The 26352-nt window shown below is 42.7% G+C and overlaps 2 protein-coding genes across 3 annotated transcripts; one reads left to right on the plus strand and one right to left on the minus strand.

Annotated features, from left to right (window-relative positions):
• Positions 1 to 1960: 1960 nt before the first annotated feature.
• On the minus strand, positions 1961 to 16034 carry fam120b (family with sequence similarity 120B). The gene is made up of 11 exons (XM_046357250.1): positions 15918 to 16034; positions 14492 to 15513; positions 14211 to 14391; positions 13967 to 14068; positions 13672 to 13832; positions 13139 to 13231; positions 8833 to 9039; positions 6973 to 7075; positions 4794 to 5081; positions 4488 to 4545; positions 1961 to 4373 (listed from the first exon to the last, which is right to left on the minus strand). The coding sequence occupies exons 2-11, from the start codon at positions 15506 to 15508 to the stop codon at positions 4343 to 4345; spliced, it is 2241 nt and encodes a 746-aa protein (XP_046213206.1). The 5' UTR covers positions 15509 to 15513; positions 15918 to 16034; the 3' UTR covers positions 1961 to 4342.
• dld (deltaD) lies at positions 16003 to 26352 on the plus strand. 2 transcript variants are annotated; one of them, XM_046357252.1, is made up of 11 exons: positions 16003 to 16270; positions 21242 to 21532; positions 21966 to 22026; positions 22129 to 22386; positions 23125 to 23185; positions 23296 to 23426; positions 23702 to 23871; positions 24077 to 24293; positions 24412 to 25243; positions 25362 to 25488; positions 25616 to 26352. In XM_046357252.1, exons 1-11 carry the CDS (start codon positions 16205 to 16207, stop codon positions 25619 to 25621), a joined length of 2220 nt encoding a protein of 739 aa, XP_046213208.1. In that variant the 5' UTR covers positions 16003 to 16204; the 3' UTR covers positions 25622 to 26352. The 2 variants fall into 2 exon arrangements, with proteins under 2 accessions (XP_046213208.1, XP_046213209.1); XM_046357253.1 differs by lacking the exon at positions 16003 to 16270 and adding an exon at positions 20578 to 21121.

Consider the following 26352-nt stretch of genomic DNA (forward strand, 5'->3'; position numbering starts at 1 on the left):
TGAGGTTTAAAAAGGCTTCTGAAGTTTGTTAATTTTGTCACGCCCTGGCCATAGAGAGGATTTTATTCTTTATTTTGGTTAGGCCAGGGTGTGACTAGGGTGGGCATTCTAGTTTCTTTATTTCTATGTTTTCTATTTCTTTGTGTTTGGCCGGGTGTGGTTCTCAATCAGAGGCAGCTGTCTATCGTTGTCTCTGATTGAGAACCATACTTAGGTAGCCCTTTTTCCACCTGTCTTGGTGGGAAGTTGACTTTGTTCAGGGCACATAGCCTTTGAGCGTCACGGTTTGTTTTGGTAGTGTTATTTGTTTTGTTCGGCGTCATTTTGATTAATAAACGAAAATGTACGCTTACCACGCTGAACCTTTCAACAGCCGTGACAAATTTCCACTTTGTAATTTCAGACTTCATTATCCCTTTGGAAAAATGTCCATTAATTCTAATACACATTTACTGTTACTGCGGGATTATTTTCCTGCTTTAGCAAACTGGCTCAAATTAAGATCCTACATCCGTAGGGTGACTTTGTTCGAAGCAACAGGTGACTTAACCAATTCCCATGGTTTGTTAAGAATGTCCTCTTTTAGTTCCTTCCTAGGACACGATTTAACCGACGTACATTGAATTCTATGGTGGTAGGGCATCCTTCTAAAGTGAGTTGTCACATTAACACCAACTAAACCATGCTTAGTGCTGTCAGGCAGACAATACAGAGCTATTAAAAGAGCTGTTTCAAAGTCAATACTATTACTCAAGCGATTTCGTATTACAGTTCACACTTAACTGTCATCATATGAACAATTGGAGCCATCAGCTGTCCTTTGTTTTAAATAACGGCTCTAAATGGGCTTAGATTCCAAATACAACAAAGAGAATACCGAAAGCTATGGGCTACAGTGTTGGCGAGGGCATGATACTGTTTACTCGACATGCACAAAGGCAGACTAGCACTCACCTCAACCCACTAAATATATGCCAACATCCAGCCAGCACACTACATGAACACTACGTGTTCTTTTTTTCTTCTCCATTGGTTTTTGACTTTGCGGAAGTCCATCCACAAATGCAGCATCAACAAATCTGGGACCGGTTCCAGACTTTTTAAAGAAAGGTGTCTATTTATTGTTCAGGCTGTAAATATCCCTGGCTATATTTGCTCACTTTGGCTCTTGACATTTTAAACTATTTTTACGATTGTAGTATTCTATAGTTGTCCTATCCCAGCAGCGCGTCATTTTTTATTTAGTGTTTAGTGTTTTGACTCAAGTTATAGGCAGTCCTAAAGGGGCTTATTATAGAAAACCGATTGGATATTCTATAATTATCACCATCACTATAAGTAAACATATTTGACATTTTGATTGTTTATATTTTCTAAACATACACACAAAATGTTAAATTCAAGCCACAACTAACGGGTACTTGTAATCAACACCTTGATAATGACAATCGAGAGTAGCCAACCAACTGCAGTAAAGGCCCTTTCACAGTTTTTGCACATGCTACCATCTTCACTATCCCCCCTCCCCTCTCTTCCCACACCCAACCGCCAAAACACAAAGTCAAACTGAAAACAGCAGTGTGCAGGCTTTCATTTCTTTGGGTACAGCAGTCTCGGGGCTCTGGAACGGTTGGCTGTGCCGCCGCGCCTGCAGGCCCCACCCATTCCTCTGTTCCATAGAGGAAACAGAGATGACAGTGTGCCAAGTCTTCTGGTTCCTGTGGCAGAGACCCGCCGCTCTTGCCCTCCTGTCTCTCCCCCGGCCTGGCGCACAACAGGCGACTTGCTCCCTGTTGTGGCAATGAGGATGGGTGCGCCCTGCCAGTCACGCATTCAGCCACCACAGCCCCCACGCGGCACCTTCAGTTCTGGCCCACTTGGCCTTGACCACAACCACAGAGCCTCTGGGGCAAAGAGACTATATTTACCATTAGGGCACATGAAGCCATGCCATAATTAAATGGGTAATTGGGGACTGTGAAACTCAAAAGGGAAGATGTGTTGCTGTTGCAGCTCCTTTGCCTCTTTCTAGGCTGCTTTTTAACTTACATGCACATATATGCTTCATTTAGCATTGTGTATGGGGGCCAGATTTAAAGACCTTGGTACCAAAATTAATCTTAATATTCCATAACTCCACATCTGAACCAGCAATCTTCAGGCTAATGGTCCTCCTCTAGGCTACCTGCTGCTACACCTTTGACATCATACTAATCACAGCTACTCATGGATTCAGTCCACTGTTTTCCATAATCAGATTATATGAAAAAGTATTGTGCAGTAGTGCTCTAACCAGCATAGTTTCCCTTCATGGTGACTTCACAGGATTTTCATTGTATTTTGTCTAAAAGCCAATCTAGCTCAGTATCATACTGAACCCCGTGACATCACCATATCAACAACCTGGTCCTTTTCTCCTTTCTTTTTTCTGGAGAAATCGAATCTCTTTCCTGCTCAGTCTACATGTTGCTCTGCCACCAAGGTCAAGACATCTGTTTATATAGCTTTGTTTTTAATTTCAGTATGTGCTTCATTTTCTACAGATAAGAGGAAAGAGCTGTGCTTTGACCACTTTGACCAGGGAATGTGACTTACCACTTGTTGCAGGTGTTCTCCTTGTCAGGAATAGGGAGGCCCTGCATGGTACACCATGCATGTCATCATCCAGCTCAGATAGACCCAAACACTCTCTCCCCATGGGTAGCCCCAGAGATTCTCAGTGTAAGCCTAGCGCTGCTCGCTGCCTTCTGTCGGGAATGTGGCAGCATTCTAAACACTGATAATGGCAGTGGAGCATGGCAGTTGGTTTTGATAGCATTGGATGTTGCTCTTGCTCAGGGTCTATGACTTCATTTTGAAAATGATGACAATAACATCTGCGTGAATAATCACAGTAAATTACATTGAAATGATAAAATACCCTAAGTGATACTTGATATAAATACATCAACAAAGTCAAGTCATCTCTCACCACATCTCTGAAGTGATGCTTTGGAGTTTGCTCAGATTCAGAGTAACTTGAACACTACCTCAGATCCCACTGGACCCAGAATAACATCCTAGCAAAGGGAGAAAATGTAGGGGTAAGAAAGTGGGGTCAATTGAGCCATTAAAAAAAAAATTCAGCATCTCTATCAAGGGAAATACAGTGTTCTTTCAAACAATTATCTACATATATTTCAGGATATAGTGTATCCATGATAATAATCAGTATTCATGTAAAAAGTACATAAATACAAAAGAAAAAGTGCTCTCTTGGCACAACTTATGGGGTAAGTTGAGCCACAGGCCAGGCCAGGGTAAAGTTAAGCCGCCTACAGGCCAGGGTAAAGTTAAGCCGCCTACACATTTCTGTACCAAATTAAATATTACCACTACTCTTATAAAACCATGTCTATTTTTATTTCCCAAACACAATTCAACCCAATCACAATCACTTTAAAATAATTTAAAGCATATTTTAAAACACAGGTTTAGCACCTAACAAACACTTTGTACTTGTTAAAACACTTTTAACATAGGCCTTGTTGTCATCTCATATCCCCAGCGATAATGCCTTGCATTACGCCAGGGAAGAAAATACTTAAATTTGCTCAACTGGCCATTGCCTCAACCATTGGCCCAATTTACCCCAAGGCAAACATTTTGACTATATTAGCCCACACAGCTACAAGGATGCACTTTTATGCTAGGTTTAGGACCTCATATTGAAGCTTATACAGACCTCAAATGACGTATGGAACAATCTTAAAAGTATCTAGTTAGAATTTTCATGATGCTTGTACCTAAACCTAACACATTAAATAAATTTGACTTTATATTTTTGGAGGACCCAACTTGCTTACCACTATTTCCATGTGGTTTCTTCCCTCACAGACATGAAATGACCTCTTCCTAAACATTTGGTCAAAATTACACATTTTGTGTCTTGTTTCCTAGAAACAAGGGTGGCTCAACTTACCCCACTCTCACCTATCCCTTCTTATTTTGGTATGTCAATGCTTACTTTGTGATTTCAGATGCTAAACCAAGTGAAATGTAACTGCTCCCTCAGGTCCTCTTTCACCTCAGGTCCTCTTTCACCTAATAAGCCCTTTTTCCTCTCCTTGTGACACATATCCTCTCCTATTGCAACCAATATCTCATACAGTTACATGACCTACATTTCTCCAAGAAAATCCAACTGATAGTGAGGTTATGGTAACACAAACTGTGTTCACAAAGTTCAACACAAGTCAGTCTAATATCAGACACATCCCCTGATTGTGTTGGGCTGTGCTGCTCTTAACAGGGCAATTCTGTAAGATGGTCCCAGCAAGGCATGTCCACTCAACACTGACAGTCAGGGGAAATCAGGATGGGGGTTCTGCCACCTACAGTAAAAACAGAGGGGCAAGACAAATCAGAATAAAAATACATCTCAAGGCAATGCAGAATGAATGGATGCAGCTTGCTCATGCAACAGTATAACAAACACAGACACTCACCTAGGTGCCAGGTGGTATCTCCTCCTGTTTGGATGTGTTGATCTTGGTCTGTTGTGTTCTGTGAAAAATATAAAATATTATTAATTCTGAATGATATATGATTATGAATAAAATCAAGTTAAACTTTTTTTTAAATAATAATAATTTAACATGACGTTTTAGTTAGCTGGTTGAAAGTCATTCAACCAACAACAGAATCAAATTAGGTTGCTACTGCTTTGTTGTTGGCTGGTTGAAATAAACCTCAATGGCACTATGCCCTGGCCCAGGCAGCAACCTGCAGCTAGTGGCCTGTCAGTAGCCTACCATGTGTCTGTGCTCTAGGACCTCTGCTCTGGGGTCTGTAGTGTTGAGGAGGGGGACCATGCTGTCCTGATGGGGATCTGGTCTGGGGTCTGTAGTGTTGAGGAGAGGGAAAATGCTGTCCTGATGGGGATCTGGTCTGGGGTCTGGTCTGGGGTCTGTAGCGTTGAGGAGAGGGAAAATGCTGTCCTGATGGGGATCTGGTCTGGGGTCTGTAGCGTTGAGAGGGACCATGCTGTCCCGATGGGGCTCCTCTTTCCCTCCACTGCTCATTGTGATCGACATGCTTCCCTGAGGAAAACACCACACAAAATATTTAAATGCTCTTTTAATTATGAGTTTGAGTCTTGGTATAAATATTTCGCTGTGGAGACGAAACATTAAGAATCACTCCAAACACAAACCATACAATTCTGTGCTCGCAAAGCGCCACCACCATCTCCCCACAACCCTTGGGTAATGATTACTGGTTGGGTCTAAGACATAAATTGAAGACATACCTTTGTGTACACTGAATAAAAGAAGTAAAACTTTTTTGCGGCATATGGGATCTATAAACTCAGGACAATACTTGTATGAAAGACAGAGACTTAAAGTGAACATTGGCAAGGAGACAATTATTTAAAAAAATGTTTAAAGCCGTTAAACATCAGCCTCACACACACACACACACACACACACACACACACACACACACACACACACACACACACACACACACACACACACACACACACACACACACACACACACACACACACACACACGGTCGTGGTGGCTCTGTTTTTGTCTTGTTTTTACTTAGCCACTCTAATGATTAGAGGGGCCTCATTATGTTATTAGGGTCAGAATGTTTGTTTCACCTCAGAGGAACTCAATATTCTGGGATCATAACAATGTTTTACTGAAAACCATTGTAGGGCTGTGACGATACCAATATCTCAAGATTTTTTCCATGGCAAAAATGAAAACACGAAGCAGACAAAAATCTTTGTTCCGTTTAAAAACCTGCTGTGTGTTAAATATTGTGCGCTATAGCTAGGAAAATAAATACATGTGACTTGATGACTACATAACAATGTCTGTTTCCAACATTAGGCCTGTTTTCCTAAATCATTTAAATCCGCTTCGTGTTTTGTTTCCTTGCTACGATCCTAAGGAGTATCAACATACTGCTATCGTCCTGGCCCTACTAAGCATGACAGTTTTGGACAAGTTCCCATTCCCATCTATACTTCAACACTTATTTTGAGTTGTTAGATTTTGTTTACAGAACTAGTCGCTTATTCCAAACTTAAGCCCCCTTTCCACACTCAATATCTCATAGTATTTGTGGCCCACAGAAATAGGGTATCATACATGAATTCAAATACTGTGTTTGGACAAAGACAAATCAAATCATAGCAGCCCAAGCAAAAGCAACCAAAGCAAAACAAAATGTAGTTCATATTTCACGTGTTGTTCAATGTCAAGAGAACAAACAGATGGAGAACATTTTTCCGTCCGGGTTCTTTTAATCTCCAAAAAGAACCACAGTACGCTGGATGCCAGATGAGCAGTGGGGGTTGAGGACTTTGTAACAGGCTGGTTCTGGGATGTTATAATTTGGTTGTCTTGTTATGTTACCTAATATAGATCACATCCTATAAAAAGAAACCCAGAATTATTATTGTTATGACAAAGCATCTTGAGGAGCCAAAATGATCTTCCACTGGAACTTTGCCAATGGACTGAGGCCCAGATGGATCTTATTATAGACTGTAGAGACTACTGGGTATTATTCCCCCACAAGGGGCAACAACAGTCCTACATGGTAGAGTACACATTCTCTCAACTAGAATTCTTTCCTTTTATTCAGAACATATGGATAATAATGATAGGCTGACTCTCCGAGCGTGGCAAAGAGTAGCAATGTCTTTGCCTCAGTAATCAACCAACATTGCAGGATAACTTTGAGGAGGATCCATGTTGTCATGGATTTTTTTTAGTAAATAGTATAAGCATATACAAATGTTTTGTAGATACAGTATATTGAACAGTGATTACCCACTAACTGGGCAGAATGACCTATTAATAGGACATTATTAGCACGAATGGACTGTGTTTATGTAAATCTGTGTGCATTGTTCACCGACACTCGAACCTCAACATGTTTCATTAGTAAAATGAATGGGTCTCTCACCGGGATGTGTTATCCGTGGTCTGGACTGGATGGTCTGGCCACGCCTGCTGCAGATTCCCAGGACCAGCTCTCTCAGAAAACGGAACAGGGACACCCAGGATGCCTAAACAAGATGAGCCAAGTTCAGTAAGAAAAACACTTCCCTGCTGAGTGTACACACAAGGTAGGGTTTCCCCTACATGATTTTGACTTTATTGGTTTCAAAGACAACTTTGGAGCCACAATGTCTGGAAGTTGCTTTTGGGTCCTCATCTGAGGATAGTCACCACAGACATAGTAGCTAATAGCTATAAATCAAACCTACCACCAGTTATGGTAGCTCATATCTACACTAAACAAAAATATAAAACGCAACATGTAAAGTGTTGGTCCCATGTTTTATGAGCTGAAAGAACATATCCCAGCTTATTTCTCAAATTTTGTGCACAAATTTGTTTATATCCATTAGTGAGCATTTCTCCTTTGCCAAGATAATCCATCCACCTGACAGGTGTGGCATACCAAGAAGCTGATCAAACAGCATTACACAGGTGCACCATGTGCTGGGGACAATAAAAGGTCACTGTAAAATGTGCACAACAATGCCACAGATGTCTCAAGTTTTGAGGGAGCGTGCAATTGCCATACTGAATGCAGGAATGTCCACCAGAGCTGTTTCCAGTTAATTGAATGTTAATTTCTCTACCATAATCCACCTCCAACGTTGTTTTAGAGAATTTGGCAGTATGTCCAACTGGCCTCACAACCGCAGACCACGTGTAACCACTCCAACCCAGGACCTCCACATCTGGCTTCTTTACCTGCAGGATCGTCTGAGACCAGCCACCTGGACAGCTGATGAAACTCATGGTTTGCACAAACAAAGAATTTATGCTCTGGGAAGCTCATCTGCGTGCTCGCGGTCCTCACCAGGGTATTGACCTTAGCGCAGTTTGGAGTCGTAACCGACTTCAGTGGGCAAATGCTCACCTTCGATGGCCACTGGCACGTTGGAGAAGTGTTCGCCTCACGGAAGAATCCTGGTTTCAACTGTACCAGGCAGATAGCGTGTATGGTGTCATTTGGGTGAGCGGTTTGCTTATGTCAATATTGTGAACCGAGTGTCCCATGGTGGCGGTAGGGTTATGGTATGGGCAAGCATAAGTTACAGACCACGAACACAATTCCATTTTATCTATGTCAATTTGAATGCACAGAGATACTGTGACAAGCTCCTGAGGCCCATTGTTGTGCCATTCATCCGCAGCCATCACCTCATGTTTCAGCATTATAATGCACGGTCCCATGTCACAAGGATCTGTACACAATTCCTAGAAGCTGAAAATGTCCCAGTTCTTCTATGGCATGCATACTCATTCAAACATGTCACCTATTGAGCATGTTTGGGATGCTCTGGATCGACGTGTACGACAGCATGTTCCAGTTCCTGACAATATCCAGCAACTTCACACAGCCATTGAAGAGGAGTGGGACAACATTCCACAGGCCACAATCAAGAGCCTGATCAACTCTATGTTAAGGAGATGTGTGGTCACACCAGATACTGACTGGTTTTCTGATTCACACTCCTACCTTAATTTTAAGGTATCTGTGAGCAACAGATGCATATCTGTAATCCCAGTCATGTGAAATCCATATATTAGGGCCTAATGAATTTATTTAAATAGACCGATTTCCTTATATGAACTGTAACTCATTAAAATCTTTGAAATTGTGCCATGTTACATTTATATTATGGTTCAGTGTATAATCAAACCTACCACCACTGTTACAGTAGCTTATAGCTATAATTATTCCTACTGCCGTTACAGTAGCTAATATCTATAATCAACCCTACTACCACTGTTTACACTGACTCACATTTCCCTCCAGCAGCTCCTCCTGTGGCCTCCCTGAGTGAGCCAGCAGGTACTTTGAGTGGAAGAGCAGGCCGTCAAAGGTGTTCCAGGGCATCAGCTGTTCCATGGGGAAGGGGCATCCACAAGCACTGTTGGCGGCCACCAGGTGGGTCAGCCCTCGGACAAACAGAGAGCCCAGCTGAACCGCCCGGGGCTCCACATGAGAGACCTGCAGAGCAAATAGAAATATAATCAATAGAGCTCACATGATTCTCTATTCTACATGACAGACAACCATATCTGTTCTACACCATATGTTTCTATGGGAGTGTTCTGTAATGTATCGTCCTAACTGTATGGCATGAAGACAATAGAAGAGTATGCTATAGCACATACATTATGGAGCCAGACAAGTTACAGTAAATCAACTCTGCTCCAGAGAGTTGATCTGCACAGAGAGAGGAGAGGCACGGGTAGCAGCATGACAAGAGCAGTAGCTAGCTAGCCAACAGGCAGATGTTCCCTGTACAATTCCCTACATATTAAGTAGGACAGGAACGCTAAAAATGTTTAATTTGGCTCTGTACTCCAGCATTTTGGATTTGTGATCAAATGTTTTATATGAGGTGACAGTACATAATGTCACCTTTTATTTGAGGGTATTTTCATACATATCTGTTTTACTGTTTAGACATGAAAGCACTTTATGTATCTAGTCCCCCCCATTTGAAGGTATCATAAGTATTTGGACAAATGCAATTATAGTGTATTAAATTTAGTCAAAAGTTTAGTATTTTGTCCCATATTTCTAGCACACAATGACTTTCATCAAGCTTGTGACTCCACAAACTTGTTGGATGAATTTGCAGTTTGTTTTGGTTGTGTTTCAGATTATGTTGTGCCTAGTAGAAATTAATAATAAATAATGTAACCACACAAGGATGTCTTTTTGGAGTCACTTTTATTGTAAATAATAATAGAATATGTTTCTGAACACTTCTACAAGTATGTGGATACTACCATGATTGCGGATAATTATGAATGAATCTTGAATAATGAATTGTGACAGAGGCCTAAATAGCATACCCCCCAGAAAATGCTAACAACCCCTGTTTAGGTAATGGTGAGAGGTTAGCATGTTTTGGGGGCATGATCTTTGTGCATCTGCAATTTTACATGAAGTGCTTTAACTTCTAAATGGTAAACCAGATATTAAAATACCCTCAAATAAAAACTGACATTCTGTATTGTCACCTCATATGAAAATGCTGGAGTATAGAGACAAATTAAGTTTCAGCTTCACTGTCCAAATAAATACGTAGGGGAGTGTATTTACCCTTAGGTCTCACCTGGTCCCTCCCATAGGAGATAAGAGGGCTGATTAGGCCCTGCCAAACACATCAGCCCAGAGACCTGCCTGCCGCCTGCTTCCCATTCAAACACATCAGCCCAGAAACCTGTCTGCCGCCTGCTTCCCATTCAAACACATGAGCCCAGAAACCTGTCTGCCGCCTGCTCCCCATTCAAACACATCAGCCCAGAAACCTGCCTGCCGCCTGCTCCCCAATCAAACACATGAGCCCAGAAACCTGCCTGCCGCCTGCTCCCCATTCAAACACATCCCAGAAACCTGCCTGCCGCCTGCTCCCCATTCAAACACAGCTTCAGCTAAAGCAAACTAAGAGAGATCAAGCTAAAAAGGATGCAGTCAGCAGCCTGTGCCTTCCAGGCACACTGACCCTAAACAAAGCACTCATCCCGTATCTAAACACACATACAAGCAAGCAAGGGAAGCTACTACTTTGGGGCTTGTTTAAAACAGAGTATAGGCCTAAACTGGCCAATTTGACACTTAGTAATTTGACAATGTGTGGCTACACTTTTCCTGTTCATTGGTTGAAAGTGGCAGTTAAGTAGGAAACACATACTTGTGTGTGGGATCCCTGGCCAATTAGAAAACCAGTTACAATTTTCTTTGAACATTTCTAAACTTAGTCAAACCTCCTTTCCAAAATTTGGTGTTTTTTTTCTCTAAATGCTGAAGTAAGAATACTAATCTCCAGCCATGGATCCACCCTCAGTGAAGGGGGTAAAAGTTGGGAAGAACCATGTCTTTTAAGGAGATGGGTGCAGCTGTCCTCACAGCATCTTCCCCAAAGCATAAACATTCAAATATTTTCCAACCAGACGCCTGAGACAGCCAACACTCCTGGGGGCACCCCTCTGTGTTCAGGACAACCGTCTCCTGTCCATTACACAAGAGAGGATCTTACCAGTGTATATTTGAAACAGCACCGCACATCCCATTCTGCTGTACAAGCTTAGACGAACAAGTGTCTCATGACCAGGGTTGCAAAATTCCGGGAACTTTCAATAAGTTCCCTGGTTCTCCCGAAATCCCAGTTGGAGGATTCCCGGAATACAGAGGGAATAAGCAGGAAATCTGGAATCCTCCAACCAGGATTTCTGGAAAACCAAGGAATTTATTGAACGTTTCTGGAATTTCACAACCCTACTCATGACTAGTAGAAACTAGGAATTGTCTAATTTGGAGCCCTTGCTGTTGAATAAAAGGGTTTATTGGTGTGAGTGTGGATGAGGGCTGAATGCGGGCTCCCAGCAGCTCCCTAATGCAGTGGCATCTCCTGATCCCCAGCCCTAGGCTGAATGGACATTCCCCCAGTATGAGAAAGCACTGCAGGGGGAGAGAGATTAGAGATAGAGACTCTCCAGGGGTATCAGGCTGCTCCTGGAAAGTCTCCTGCCATCTGTCTCCCCCTCCTCCTCTCACTGACCCTCCCCACCCCTGGCCTTCTGAGATTTCAGGCAGATGTGACATACTTCCCGATGGGATGCAACAATGGTGTGAGGCAACAGGTGCGCGTGGAGCCCTGGAGTAGGAAAGGCAGACAAGCTTACACACACTCTGATCTGTCCAGCAGCAGGCGGTCCCCACCTCGCCCGGCGCATTTGCCTCTCTCGCTCCCTCCTCCAGTCTACCCATTCAACACCTGCTAATGTGCACTTACTAAATAGAAATCTCCCCAACACAAACAATCACCCCATATAGTCTGGGATATAGTGTTACACAAGCTGGAGTTTACTGAAGCTGTTATATAAACAAACACATAAAATCCTTACAATGTTCAATGATCACAAGAGAAAGAATGGAGAGTTACACATGAGTGTGCACAGTGAGTCGATTTCTATAAATATCAGTGTAACAGTAACAATCCTGATTTGACAAGAAAAGAGAAACTGACTGATGCTAGCTTTAAGGAGGACGCTATGGAGGCACTGTAAATCAGGAGGTGGCTTCCTGAATGTCTCCCACTAAGCTTTAATTTGTCATTGCTATCATCCATTATCTCTACTGTAAGTAGCCACTATCAACCCGGGCCCAGGAAAACCACCGCCCGCTCTGGGCAGCTGGGGCAGAAATAGCAGGCATAGTAAGGTTTAAATTAGGGTGGGGAGCTGCAAATAGCTGCTGTGGTCAGTGTCAGGGACAGCTTGGAGTCCGTCGCCAAAGCATCGCTCTCAGGTTCAGGCCACAATTAGAGCAGTTTGGGCAGGAATGTCGCAATGCAACCCAAAATTACACCCCCACCCCCAGCAGTTTCTCCTGCTGCATCTTCTTGCATATTGAGAGAGTCAACCGAGTTTCTTCTGTGGGACTTGCTGTATCGTGGAAAAACGGCTTTTTGACTATCCAATTCTCCCAGCCTCATTCTCTTGTTGTTGTCTTGGGTGTGGTTAGGGATGCATTTGTTTGAATGTGTCTACACAGTTGTCATGTAAGTGAGTGAATAATGCCTGCCGGTGTGGAGACAGACATTCACAAGACTTAGGGTGGGCCAAATAAAATCAGTGCACCCTACCTGCTATTGTCTCTCAGTCTATTGTCTCTCAGTCCACCTCAATGACTGGGTAGGAGCCATATGATCATGGGCTATACACTATACACTCTCCAACCTAATTAGCAGGTTGTCCTCACATGCAAAATAAGACTTGGATGAGTAGTATAAAGATGCAGAGCATATACTGGAAAGACTTCTATGCCTTACAACTTTCTTCAGTTTTTCGAAAATAGAAGGTTCCCACTTTAAAACAAACAACTTTAAAAGCTAAATGAAGTCTTCACAAACTCTGAATAAGGCCTACATAGATGCTACACAAATAATTTATGAGCAAATGTATAACTATATAAGTAACAGGTCTTTATATCTGACACTTTCAGAAATGTGACAACCCTTTTATAAAGAATCTATAAAGACCTTAAATGGTTTGTATGAAACAGCCAGAGGACACTAGCGTATCTCACTCACCCTTGTGTGAAGCAGTTCTGTGTAGGATTTGTACCTGACACAGATAGCTTGGCTGAGATATGCATCTATGTCTTCCAAGGAGAGGTGGCCCACCTAAAAACAAGCATGAGAAGTGTTCTAGTCTGAGGGTAATGGAAACACAGTCTTGTATACAAAACAAACATCCAAGAATGAGAAATCACTGAGAAAACATGAAAAGGGCATTATGCATAGAGCACCCTAAGTGCAGCAGTAGACATAGCTAGTGTTCCTTATTAGACGCTGATAGCTTCATTGTCTAGCGAGAACCACAGAGAAAAAGTTTGAATCAGAGCATCGGGGGGGGGGTAAATTATCTATGTGATAATGTCAGTCCTCTTTTCATAACAAAGTCCAATAATATGAGCTAGAGCAACGGCAACATTGTAAAACCCCAGAGGGGAGACTGGTTCATGTAGACTAACACTCAACTGAGACAAGAGACTGAAGTACAGGTGTTTGTAAAGGCAGACGTAAAAAAAACACTTCACACTAAAACATAGTATTTTCCCCACCTGCATGGCAATGTAGGTCACAAGGCACAGCACAGCCATCAAAGAGCCATCCAGACGATCATGCTCCACTGGGAATTCATCCAACTCAAATATAGCCAAGAAGGTAGAGATGCGGAGGCATTTTGTTTCGGAGTCCTTCCCAAACCATAAACGCTTCAAGTCTGATTTTCCAACATGGTAAGGAAAATATTATTTCAAAGTTAGATAAATCTATCTACAGCACTTTGCATCAATATGCAATCAACTTCTTATTCCACATGAGTGGTTAAATTAATGTTAAGAATTCACAACATACCAGAGTGGTTCAGGGACAAGGGAGAGACTACTTTGGGGTCCTTTAGTGGGTTTCCAGGAAAAACAAACCATTCCCTCACAGTTGGGGCCTGTCCACTACTGTCTGAGAAAAGATGCATGATAAGTGGCAACCTGCTTCATTGAGTTGGTGCCTGGTAGTAAAACAGACAACAAATAGGAATGCAATGTTGTAATAACCATGTAATATTGTAATAAGAACGTAATAACCACGTAATATACAATACCTGGATTTGTGGGTAACAGAATGCCGTAGATGCGTTCTCTGCAAGATTGATACACAATTGCCTGTGGAGTGAGCTCAGCATCCTCCCTGTCTTCAAGTGTATTACTGCATTCCACCACACCATCATACAGTACATTGTATACCATAAAACACTCTGCTCGCATGTGCTTTTCTTTGGCTGCCTGTAAAACAGGACTCAAAACTATCATCATATTGTTTGGGCTTTTTATGTTATCTCTTTAAAACTGCAACAATGTATGTCTGTTTCTTATATTGAATTACCTGGAGGATGTCAGGACTCAAGTAGCTCTTCATCAGACACACAGGGCTTCGAGGAGAGGTATCACTAATGTCCCATAGTGGCTGTTGACCAGGAAGTAGATAGTACTGTACTCCTTTCTCCAGAACCTCTCTATCTGTTAGAGGCAGACAGCTAACACCATGGGCTCCCTCTCTGGACAGCTTGTTGCTACTGATGAAATCTGCTACAGCATAAATCTTCTCCCCTTGAGGTGGAGACTGTGGATATTTCCTCCTGTAAGCTGCCAAGGCATCGCTACGCAGCCGCTGCATCCGCTGCTCTGGCACCACGTCATTACCAAGGAGACACGCGAGCAGAGGGAGCTCACTCTTCTGCAGTTGGAGGGCGTGGCACAATTTGTCTGTGGAAAACAGCACGGTGGTCATGGTGTCTAGCCTTAGCTGAGCCACAGACAGATAGGGGACTGAGTCATAGATGATGAAGTCTGTGTCCTGCCCCAGGATGCCCATACAGTTGTGACGGAGGGCAAAGCTGGCGATCTCATAGTCGGCCTCGCGAACAGAGCACCAGGTCTCCTGGCCCAGAGACTTGAGGGCAAAGCGAGAGAAGGTGGCCAGCCCTGAGGGGAGGCAGAACAGCTCCCGGCCAGGCTGTTGACCATGATACTTTAAATAGTGGAACACCCTGGCAACCTCCTCGTTGACCTTCAGTCGCCGATTCACCCACTCCGCCCGTTTTTCTTCTTCCACTACCCCGTCGAAGAAAAACACAAGTCGGATACCTGCAGTCATGAATGCACCCACAAACTCCTTCAGGCAATGCATATACTCTTTCCACTGACCACCATACACCCAAGCTTGACAACTGTACCAGTGCCTCAGACAGGCCATGCCATCCACCACCAGTGTAGGAAGAGGGGTGCTACTGCCCTGTTGGTGACTGTTGACATGCTGCCTTGCCATCTCCCTGAAGTCCACCATCACACAGGTTTCTGGACAACATTTCTCCATAAAATACTGCAAGCCTTTTACACCCATTCCTGCTACAAAGACAAACAAATGAGATAAATACGTTTTAAATAGTGTGCTGAGCTATTCTGAAAGGAGCAATATTTTACACAAGCTCATACCAGTAAATGTATATCATTCAAGTGAATTAATGACTGACTAAATGGATAATGCTCACAGAATATTCAGGGAAATAATTTTCACAACAATTTAAACAGTTTCAAAGGTGCACGCTCACTTTGTGCGCGCTTAGTTATGCCTCCCTGTCCATGCATTTCAGTCTGCAGGGCTTGCATGTAACAGTAGCTACCTAGCTAGCTAAACAACCCCTGGACCTGGCAAGCAACTATGGGTTTGGACTGTATTCAATGTATTTTAGTCTGCATAACTGTGTGTACGTGATGCACCAAATATACTTCCTTAATGTGGTATTACTTACTTCAGCGTTAAGATAACGTAGCAGCCTATGTGCTAGCTCGTCTTCAGCAGATAGGACCACTTCCTGTTTTGAACTGGACGCCGAGTTGCGTCAGCACGTAAGAGCCAAAAACACACGTGCGCGCAAGGATACCTTTTGTTGAACTTTTACACGGTTTATTTTGTTTGTTTTGTTTTTATATTTAATTTATTTAACCTTTATTTAACTAGGCTAGTCAGTTAATAACAAATTATTGTTTACATTGACGGCCTACATCGGACAACGCTGGGCCAATTGAGCGCCGCCCTATGGGACTCTCAATCACGGTCGGTCGTGATACAACCTGGATGAAGACTGTAACGTTCTGTAACAAGGTAACTCGAATCTGCAACATTTGTTTCGGTTTTTGAAACATCACCAGAGTATCCGTTAGGGACCTTGCTACATAAAGCTTTAACATATTTAATAAGAAGTAGGCCTAGGTTATGATTCAGGCCTAACTTAAATTTTGTCCCTCTTCATACCCTAATAATTGTTTAACCTTTTGAAATAAAGTTGAGGAAAGCGTTTAATCAATAGTGAAGTTGGTTAACGAGACATAATATTGAATTGATGTTACGGCCTACTGCTGTTGAGGAGAAATAGATCATCCAGGAGTTATATTACTGCGCACACAAAGCTCTATATTCTATTGTGTCAGTGTTTTGAAAAGTGTGAATGGGTAAGAGCATATGCGGGCTGTCACCACAGGTGCTTACATCTGTTCATCTCTGGGCAGATGCTCCCAGGGACATGGGGAGCCATTCTAAAGGGGCACCGCCCCGTTAAATCCACCATTCAGTGGGATGGCGTTGTGTCGTAATTCAGATTGCAGAATTGGGGTGAGGGGCTCATAACAACGGTCTGATGGTATTTTATCGCTGGAGCTCATCCTGAGGGTGAAATAGCGAAGGTGGTTGGTTTTATGGTGGTAGGGATGCAATTGGCTAAAAACAAAAAAGACTGCAGCATACAAAGTCACAACAATATTTTTCAGCTAACTTATTAAGCCTATTTTAGCCTACCTTAGGCTATGTAGTTATTTTAGTTGATAATACAACGATGAAAACTATTTTGCAGTGCATACTTTAATTTGTAGGCCCAGAGGCCTTAATATATGCTATACCTCTAATCCATTGAATATGGGGTTTTCTCATGCTCATATGCTTACATGACTAGGTTATAGACCTAGGCCTACGTCTTGATATTGCAGTGTGGATCACCTCTAACCTTTTATTGACTTTCTTCACCCCCCCCCCCCCCCCCAAGGATCCACCCTTGACACACAAGTTTTTTTTTAAATACCCAGAAGAGAGGCAGATGTTCTCGGTAAAGCACGCGCCTGCCCACCATTCTGCTAAAGAATTCTAGAGTGGCTCAGCAGTACAAATCCGTCCTAAAGAATGCACACAAATACAGGCGCTCACGCACGCTCTCATACACAGACCCACACAAACAAAGTTACCCCAATCTCCCCCCATGACCCCAACAACATACAGGGCACAAAAACGACCTTTTTGAAATGTGTTTTTGTCCACTCACAGAGCAGCTGGCCAGAGTAATCTGACTTCTTGAAGACAAATTAATCCCATCTCGTTCATAGAATCACAGGTAAAAACACGGGTAGGCTATTGTCATTAAAATAGGGGTAGGGCCAAAGCGAACAGATGATTTGCTATTGAGTTTCTGTCGTCATGGTATGATGCTCCGCTGTTGCCTATCCTTCATCTGGAAGCAATCGAGCCACGCGACAGATTCTTTCTCATTGTAATCAACACAAGCCTTTGCAGCATCACACAGGATGCCGACGAGAGATCCATTGTCCTAAAATAAATCTAGGCCTGGAGGTTCAGCGCACTAAACAAACTACGTCTTATGTCTTTACTCCAGTTCAGTTATATCACTGAGGGAAACGATGGAGAAAAGAGATGCCTCAGCACATCTCACCTGTTGCCTGCATGCCTATTTGACAAAGCAAAACGTTAGACACTTCTTTTATTAACTGGTGTCTGTTGATGTTGTTCAAAACAATATACATTCATGTATTATTTACAACTAATAACATATTTATGCAACAAAGTTATAACAGCAGGTCATCATTTTGATCCAAAGGAGCAATTGCCATACCGCGGTACATCAAATAAGGTCCTAAATTGACGATTGGGTTGTATCAGTGTACTGTTAACATAGCAACTCAGGCGTTGGCCTATCTGGTTGTTATGGTGTGATGTTCACAGTGTTTATGTTCCCACGAGCAATCTATCTGGAAAAAGTTCTGGCTTCCCTAACCATATGGTCAGAATCATACCGTTGCAGTCTCTTTAACATGCTTCCAGTCCAATTTGGATGAAGACTGCAATATGTAGAGAAACAGTAGAGACATGCAGTTAAAGTTGGGGGGGAAACGCCATTTGGTGAGGAGCAGATGGTTGGCTTGGGGGGCTGTCCGCGTCTAAAGGCGTGTCGTGCCCTTCAGATAGAATCCCCAAGGGCTCCCCCTTGTATTCAAAATCAATGAAAATTAAAGCGCAAAGAAAAGATGAATAGTCAGACCTCGAGTCCCTCCTTTGTTCATTGGAGCTACTGGTGGGCAGGAGTTAAAGTACAACAGCCCCCTATAGAAACACTTAAGTTAAACAGTCTCCCCATAGTCCACCTTCAGAAAGAAGGGGGAGTTCGAATAAGGAGCTTTCTGCTTGATTTAACCAAGACAGAATCGCGTGGCATAAATTAAGTTTGAAAAGAATAAGTGTAGTGAGCATGATTCTGAAGGATTTCACCATGCCTTTCAGTTACGCTTTGCTGCAGTAATCGAGAAATGTGTGCCACGTCAATATAATAAATCTCTGATAGAAGACCGATATGATGATAGAAGTTTGCGGGAAGTGGTGAATGCGTAAACCTCAAGCACGCGGAATTGCGCACACAGCAAAGACCTGTAAAAACGTGGAGCCACATCCTTCGGATTACTGCATTGAATCAACTGGTTAAATACAATTCAGGTCTTAGAACACATATGGCCATGTAGACACATGAATAATGGTATTAGTCATAGTGTTTAAATGTTTTCTCTACTACTTTTCCTTTGGGTACAAAGGTAGGCACCTATTCCAAATCTTTATTTGGATGTGTCATATCTTGAACATTATAAGGACTGTAAACAAAAAAACATCAGTCAGACATTATACACACAATGTCTTAGTAAACTCAAGAGTAGATTAAAACACACGAAACAAAAACTTTGCATAATTGCGCATGGGATCAACGCTTTCCTTGTATTTAAACTCCGCTCAAAAATGTAAATGTCGTTGTTGCCACCCGCCAGAAATTGAAATGCCGTTTCAATTAGCGTCCTAATTAAGACCACCCCGACACACACACACCCTCTCAGTGTCACCAGAGAGAGGCAGAGTAATCAGCTTAGAGCAACCAATACAAATTATGTCCTCTTTCACATGACACAAATGTGTTTCTAGAGGTTTCAGCAATGAAAAATAATGGACAGTTGACCAGATTTGATAGGCTAGGCCTAGTTGAAAAATCTCTGTTGTTGAATAATATCGAAATAATCAAAAAAGGGACGACTTTTTTTCCTGGAATAGCAAACTACTTGTTTTTTTAACTGGACATTGTTGTAGGGACGGCAGCGTGCGCCGAGGGGAGCTCTTTCTCTAGTACATTGTGGAGAGAGCAGGTGCTGCTGCCTGAATTAACATACAGCTGAGTGAAACAAAGAAGAAACTTATTCTTACCCCCGCACAATAACAAAGTGCCTTAATGACAGCCACGCGAATGACACACACCAGCTCAGTTTTTACTGCCCAGTGTATAAGAATGGAACATGGAAAATCTATACATATATGCTTAAAGTCAACACAATATTTACAGTTGTAAAAAATAAATAAAAATGAAAGAAATTCTCCTGTTGACGCTAAAAGTTTTCAAAACTCATAAAAGTGTTGAGGAAACCCATGGTACATGCGTAATGTGCAAGCATCTACATTTGTGTAGTTTGGTTATATTGAATTATATCGAGATAATATCCTTAGTTTTGGGCAAGATTTTTCAAGAGCTATGGGAAAACCTGTTTAGGCTATAGTTGATCGATTTTTCCTTTTGATTACATGTAACTTCATGTTGACCATTAGTTTTACATTGTGGTTAAATAAACTAATTGTAATGGTGTGAACAAACAGTTTATGTTGGCAAACAATAACAAAATCAAAAAATGAAATCAAAAGCAAAGTTTCAGAGAAAATGGGGATGAAAAACTGAAAAGAAGTTTGAAATAATCTTACATTGGAGGCCTGAGCTATTTGGAACGGGTACATGGAGCCTACATGGGTCTTACGATGTGGAGATGTTCTGTGATGTCATTTGAGGTTTATGTCAGAGAAGGATGTAAAGGATTCTTGAAGGTTAAAAATTTGTTGGAATGTAAATGAGAATGTTTTGTTTTGTGCCATGGGGAAGGAGGGTTGCACATTTTACAGCTCAGTGACCATTTGGCGATCTTTTGAGAGGGAGGTTTTGAAAAGTGTCCCTTTGTGACAGCTCGAGCCAGATTGGGGAGTAGCTCATTTGCATCTCATTACTCTAGCAGCGCAGTCTGTATATAACCAGCCGCAGACTGACTGGGATATCAGACACACGCATAGCTACATAGGGAAAATAACTGAGAAAGCATTGGGGAAGTGTTTTGGATCAGTACAACTTTTTCTCATTATCAATCAAGGGGAAATAAATAAAACACAATCAACCCTAAAATTGGGTTGTCTCCTTTGCACCCTCAAATCAGAAGTTGTGTTGAACTGCATTATCTCATAACTGGATTGGAATTAACGCCTTGGCACGGAATTTCGAGTTTAATCCCACATTCTTCGTCGGGATTTTTTCGTCACCAGCACCACTGTTGAGGATTACATTGTACTGTAAACGTTATTCAGGAAGATACACTGAGAAGCATCGAGATAAACTCCAGTTCCATTCAAAACGTCTGAAGACCTTCCGAATTTTTTAATTGGGACTTTTGATAACGGAAAATAACTTTCTCGATGATTTTCTGAGCTGGGTCATACATAAATTGCCCTGGCTCGTGGACATTTAACTATTTATTGAATATTCTCACCACAATGGGACGCCAGTCGCTCGCGATAGCTGTCATCCTTTGTGTCTTGATATGCCAGGTATTGCGAATTTGACTCTCCCTTGAATTGATTTGTAATTTAAGTGGAGGCATATTCATTAGTCATGTGTACATATCGAAAACATATTACAACCTTAATGTTTTTATTGTGTTTTTACAGGGTCTTGGTTCAGGCGTTTTCGAGTTGAAGTTACAAGAGTTTCTCAACAAGAAAGGAGTGACAGGCAATACAAACTGCTGCAAAGGAGCCTCTGGGATTCAGCAGTGTGAATGCAAAACGTTTTTTAGAATCTGCTTGAAGCATTATCAAGTTAACGTAACACCGGAACCCCCTTGTACCTATGGCGGTGCGGTGACTCCTGTCCTCGGATCAAACTCCTTCCAAGTGCCTGAAACAACTACAGAAGCATTCGCCAATCCTATTCCATTTTCTTTTGGATTCACGTGGCCGGTGAGCGTTTCACCGCATTTTTGTAAAATTATACAACGTCGGCTTTGTCAGCATGCTCAGGGTTCACCATTTATGGGGCATTGACAATGTCAGTAACGGTCGTGAAATGTAGTCTATATTAGGACAGGAGGGGGACTTGGGCACGTTTAACAAATGTTATCAGGGTGGGAAACTTCACATCCTCATAGATGGCATATAATTGGCAGCTCTGCGTGAAATTCCGAAACGTTTCATTTTACAGCTATGAGTAAGTGTGAAAGTGGTTGAATTAAGTGTGAAGCCTAAAGGTGGCACACCTCTATTATTAGGCCTAACAGATGCCAACCTTCACATGAGAAATAGCCTGATGTTTATGGACAGTGGTGCCTCAGCATCTTATAACCCTTTGGCACAGTTGTTCATAATGAGATTTTTTCTCCTTTTTTCTCAACAGGGGACATTCTCTCTGATCATTGAGGCCCTACACACAGATTCCGATGATGATCTTTCAACAGGTAAATTCCATAGAGTGCAACAGGTCACCAAGCAAATGTGCATCATCATTAATTGTAAATATGTATCGGGATATATGTACTAATTGTATTCACAATTTTCAGATAACCCTGAACGTCTGATCAGTCGCTTCACCACTCAGAGGCATCTGACAGTGGGAGATGAGTGGTCCTCTGATTTACAGACTGGTGGAAGAACAGAGCTGAAGTACTCCTACCGATTTGTTTGTGATGAGCATTACTACGGGGAGGGCTGTTCTGTTTTCTGCCGTCCACGAGATGATGCCTTTGGTCACTTCACCTGTGGGGAACGTGGTGAGATCATCTGCAACTCAGGATGGAAGGGAACCTACTGCACAGAACGTAAGTAGACTGCACCCTCCTTACATTTCCTTTCCCATACTTAGCCTACTTTAACGTTTGTTGTTCCATTTTTCTTTTTCTTTGACAAAAGTATTCTTAATGTGGTTAATTTGCAGTCTTTAGTCAGAATACATGATGTGTTATTACCAAATAGTTTCACTTATCAAACATTTGGGTTGCAACAGGTGTCTATGCTACTGTTTAGGCAAATTTAAATGAGAGAAGTTTGCCGAATAATCACACGCGTGCCATAGATTAAATGTAATGCCTGATTGGCTACTTGGCAGTGCGCTTGGCGTTGATTGGCTTAGTGCGGTGAGGCATTGTTGGAAGCGGGCAGCTGCTGAGTGAGAGTAGACAATGGAGCAGCTGTCCTGCACTGGCACCATGTACACCAGCTGTCCACTCTTATCTGCACAGACTCGGGGACATTAAGGGGAGGGGCTGTATGAGCAGAAAAGAAAAAAGGGACTTCTGACCCATAGTTAGGAGAAAAAGAAGCCTTTGTGTGTGAATCTTTTGTGTGGGAGCAACTGTGTTAAGCAGAATGTTGGTCCCCCTGGTGACAAGGGGAGCGTATTTTCTAGGTAATGGCTAATGGGGCCACCAGCCCACTGAAATGAATTAGCCAGTGTTTAATGAAAAGGGCCCATCTGAAAAGAAGCTATGCTGGTATAAACACATGTTCCAATGAGTTAGATTCCCATGATTCACGTGTGATGGTTTCTTTCATTACAGCGATCTGTCTTCCTGGTTGTGGTGAGGAGCACGGGTTCTGTGACAAGCCTGGTGAATGCAAGTAAGTCCCAATGACCTGTCCAGCAATGTGTTAAACACCAGTCAACAGGATCACAGTTTGGTATAGTTTCATATATGCCATCTAACAATTTGCATTGTGTGTGGTTACAGGTGTAGAGTTGGCTTCAGTGGGCGTTACTGTGATGACTGCATCCGCTACCCAGGATGTCTTCACGGCACCTGCCAGCAGCCATGGCAGTGTAACTGCCTGGAGGGATGGGGTGGCCTCTTCTGCAACCAAGGTGAGTTCTGTTTATCTCCCATATGCAACTGACTAGTGCTCTTCTGTCATTATCCACCATATTCAAACTCTACTGGTCTTGAGACAGCATACAGTATCTGTTCTTTAAGGCACTATACCAATCAGGTTCAGAGAATAGGACACTGCAATCCGAACTTGGTGAAAACATTGGTGGGGGGTGCTTTCTTCGCCTCAAAATAAGTCGTAAAACATCCTGGATATCACTGTACATTAACTCTCAGAAGACTAAGCCACATGTGCCATTGTCTGTTTCAGATCTCAACTACTGCACACACCACAAGCCCTGCATGAATGGAGCCACTTGTACCAATACTGGCCAGGGTAGCTACACCTGCTCCTGTAAACCCGGCTTCTCTGGGGCCAGCTGTGGGATTGAGGTCAACAAATGTTCTGACAACCCCTGCCGGAATGGGGGAAGCTGCACTGTAAGTAGTTTGGCTGAGCTGCCCCTCATTAGTTACATTAGAAAGCATTTCTCAGTGATGTAATGTCACATAGTCTGTGGTTCTTCTATGCTAGAGCTGGCAAGCATTCCTTCTGGTGAATGTAGCATGTTGATAACAAGTTAATAACAAGTCGTTAGGGAGTTGTAACTTTTGCTAAGCAAGTGCTTTGTCTTTCCTCTGACAGGATCAAGAAAACACCTACAAATGTACTTGCCCCCCTGGCTTCTATGGCAATAACTGTGAGCTCAGTGCCATGACCTGTGCCGATGGGCCTTGCTTTAATGGCGGACGCTGTGCTGACAACCCAGAGGGAGGATACTACTGCCAGTGTCCTCTTGGCTATGCCGGATTCAACTGTGAGAAGAAGATCGACCACTGCACCTCCGACCCATGTTCCAACGGTAAGCTGAAACAAAGTTCTCTAGTTCTGTGTTTACCAGTTTAGTCTTTCTACTATAAGTATGAGGACATGAATGAATACTGGAACAGGGGGTTAACATGTCTTTCTAATGTCTCCAGGTGCTCAGTGTATGGACCTTGTGAACTCCTACATGTGCCAGTGCCCTGAGGGCTTCTCCGGAGCCAACTGTGAGGACAACTTTGACGAGTGCGCCAACTACCCCTGCCAGAACGGTGGCACATGCTCGGATGGCATGAACGATTACACCTGCACCTGCCCACCTGGATACACCGGCAAGAACTGCAGCTCGCCCATCAGCAAATGCGAGCACAATCCCTGCCACAACGGAGCCACCTGCCACGAGAGGAAAAACCGCTACGTGTGCGCCTGTGTGCCAGGCTACGGCGGCCATAACTGCCAGTTCCTCCTGCCAGCGCACCCCCAGGGACAGCCCGGGTTAGAGGGAGCTGATAAGAGATACTCTGATGACCAGGACCAAGGCACATTCCCCTGGACCGCGGTGTGTGCTGGGATTATCCTGGCGCTGCTGCTGCTGGTGGCCTGTGCCGTGCTGGTAGTTTACATACGGGTCAAGGTGCAGCAGAGGAGTCAGCAGGGAGACAACCACAGTGAGAGTGAGACCATGAACAACCTGGCCAACAACTGTCAACGACCTGACAAGGACCTATCTGTCAGCGTGATCGGCACGACGGGGGTCAAGAACACCAATAAGAAAGTGGACTTTCACTCGGACAATGCTGGAGGAGAGCAGAATGGCTACAAGTCCCGATACTCGTCAACGGATTATAATCTGGTGCATGAGCTGAAGCCAGAAGATGTGTCGAAAGAGGACCAAGATAAGAGCGAGGCAAAGTGTTCCGAATCAAATTGTTCCGAATCTCTGTGTTCGGACAGTGATTTCGAAGATAAACACAGAAAAAGTTTAAAGAGGTGAATATCTACACATTTGGATACAAATTATGTGCCACATATGGGAGTAGTTATGCTTCTGTCTGAGGAGACTTGGTGAATGTTGATATTAATGTATTTATTTTTCTTGTGTTCTCAGTGACGCCTCAGAAAAGAAACGTCCAGAGGAGTCGACATGCAACGAAACATCGATGTGCAATGACACAAAGTACCAGTCAGTCTACGTCATATCAGACGAGAAAGACGAATGTATCATTGCGACTGAGGTGAGTTGTGTTGGCTCTTTTTCACCACTGCTAATATCTCTTTTCAGTTTGCATATTTTGTTTTCTCTGGTCCGCGAATGGCTCAACACTCTGAAACTAAAGCATCTTTCCCTCTTGTCTTTCCTAGGTTTAACACCACAGCTGAGCTGTAGCTCGTCTTCTCTACAGGAGGTTTTACTCCGGTGAATGCTGCTCAAACCCAGGGGGAAGGTTTCCCTTCGTGTAACTGCTGCTGTGAGACTAAGACATTGAAAGTGATATTCAGAATGAGCTGGTTCTCAACTGAAGTAAGCACAGTGACTGCAGATAAAAAGGATGTTGGACCACACTGGCCCGCGCTCTCACAAGTTATGTTTCCCAGGAACGTGCGTAATATGGACTTGTTGCACTGCCTGTGAGGACAGTTTTTTACCTCATTGCACTATGGAGGGTTGCTTTTTAATATGTATTTAAACATACACATTTGAGTTAATAATGAGTATAATGAGTATGCACTGACTGCAGTGTGTATTTGTAAATCCTTTGAGCCAGTCTTCTGAATTGGTTTAGAGAGGGGAAAACACTACCTTCAAATTTGTTAAAATACTGTTTTTCTCAAAGATGTATTATTTTAATTTAATTACATTGTGTTCCATTTGTTTGTGATTTTTGTAGAGTACATTTTGATATAATTTAAGTTCATTTTGTTTGTTTTGCAAATATGTATAATGTATATAAGGCACTTCAGGTCAATGTGACTTTGTTTTCCAACATAAATGTATTTAAGAAGCATTGTACAGAAGCTATTGGAAATGTTTTATCACTGTTGCCCATTAAGGAAATCAACTAAATATTTTTCCAAAATAAATAATGTATGAAATAATT

Source organism: Oncorhynchus gorbuscha, linkage group LG07 (assembly GCF_021184085.1).
Source record: "Oncorhynchus gorbuscha isolate QuinsamMale2020 ecotype Even-year linkage group LG07, OgorEven_v1.0, whole genome shotgun sequence".
In the NCBI taxonomy this organism is placed as follows: domain Eukaryota; kingdom Metazoa; phylum Chordata; class Actinopteri; order Salmoniformes; family Salmonidae; genus Oncorhynchus; species Oncorhynchus gorbuscha.

Coding starts and splice junctions, on each gene's coding strand:
- dld (XM_046357252.1), top strand. CDS start 16,205: ATGGGACTCTCAATCACGGTCGGTCGTGATACAACCTGGATGAAGACT. Junction 23,186..23,295: donor GACAAGCCTGGTGAATGCAA/GTAAGTCCCAAT, acceptor GTGTGGTTACAG/GTGTAGAGTTGGCTTCAGTG. Junction 25,244..25,361: donor CACAGAAAAAGTTTAAAGAG/GTGAATATCTAC, acceptor TTGTGTTCTCAG/TGACGCCTCAGAAAAGAAAC.
- fam120b (XM_046357250.1), bottom strand. CDS start 15,508: ATGGGTGTAAAAGGCTTGCAGTATTTTATGGAGAAATGTTGTCCAGAA. Junction 14,392..14,491: donor TGAGTCCTGACATCCTCCAG/GTAATTCAATAT, acceptor CCTGTTTTACAG/GCAGCCAAAGAAAAGCACAT. Junction 7,076..8,832: donor AGGAGCTGCTGGAGGGAAAT/GTGAGTCAGTGT, acceptor CATCTTGTTTAG/GCATCCTGGGTGTCCCTGTT.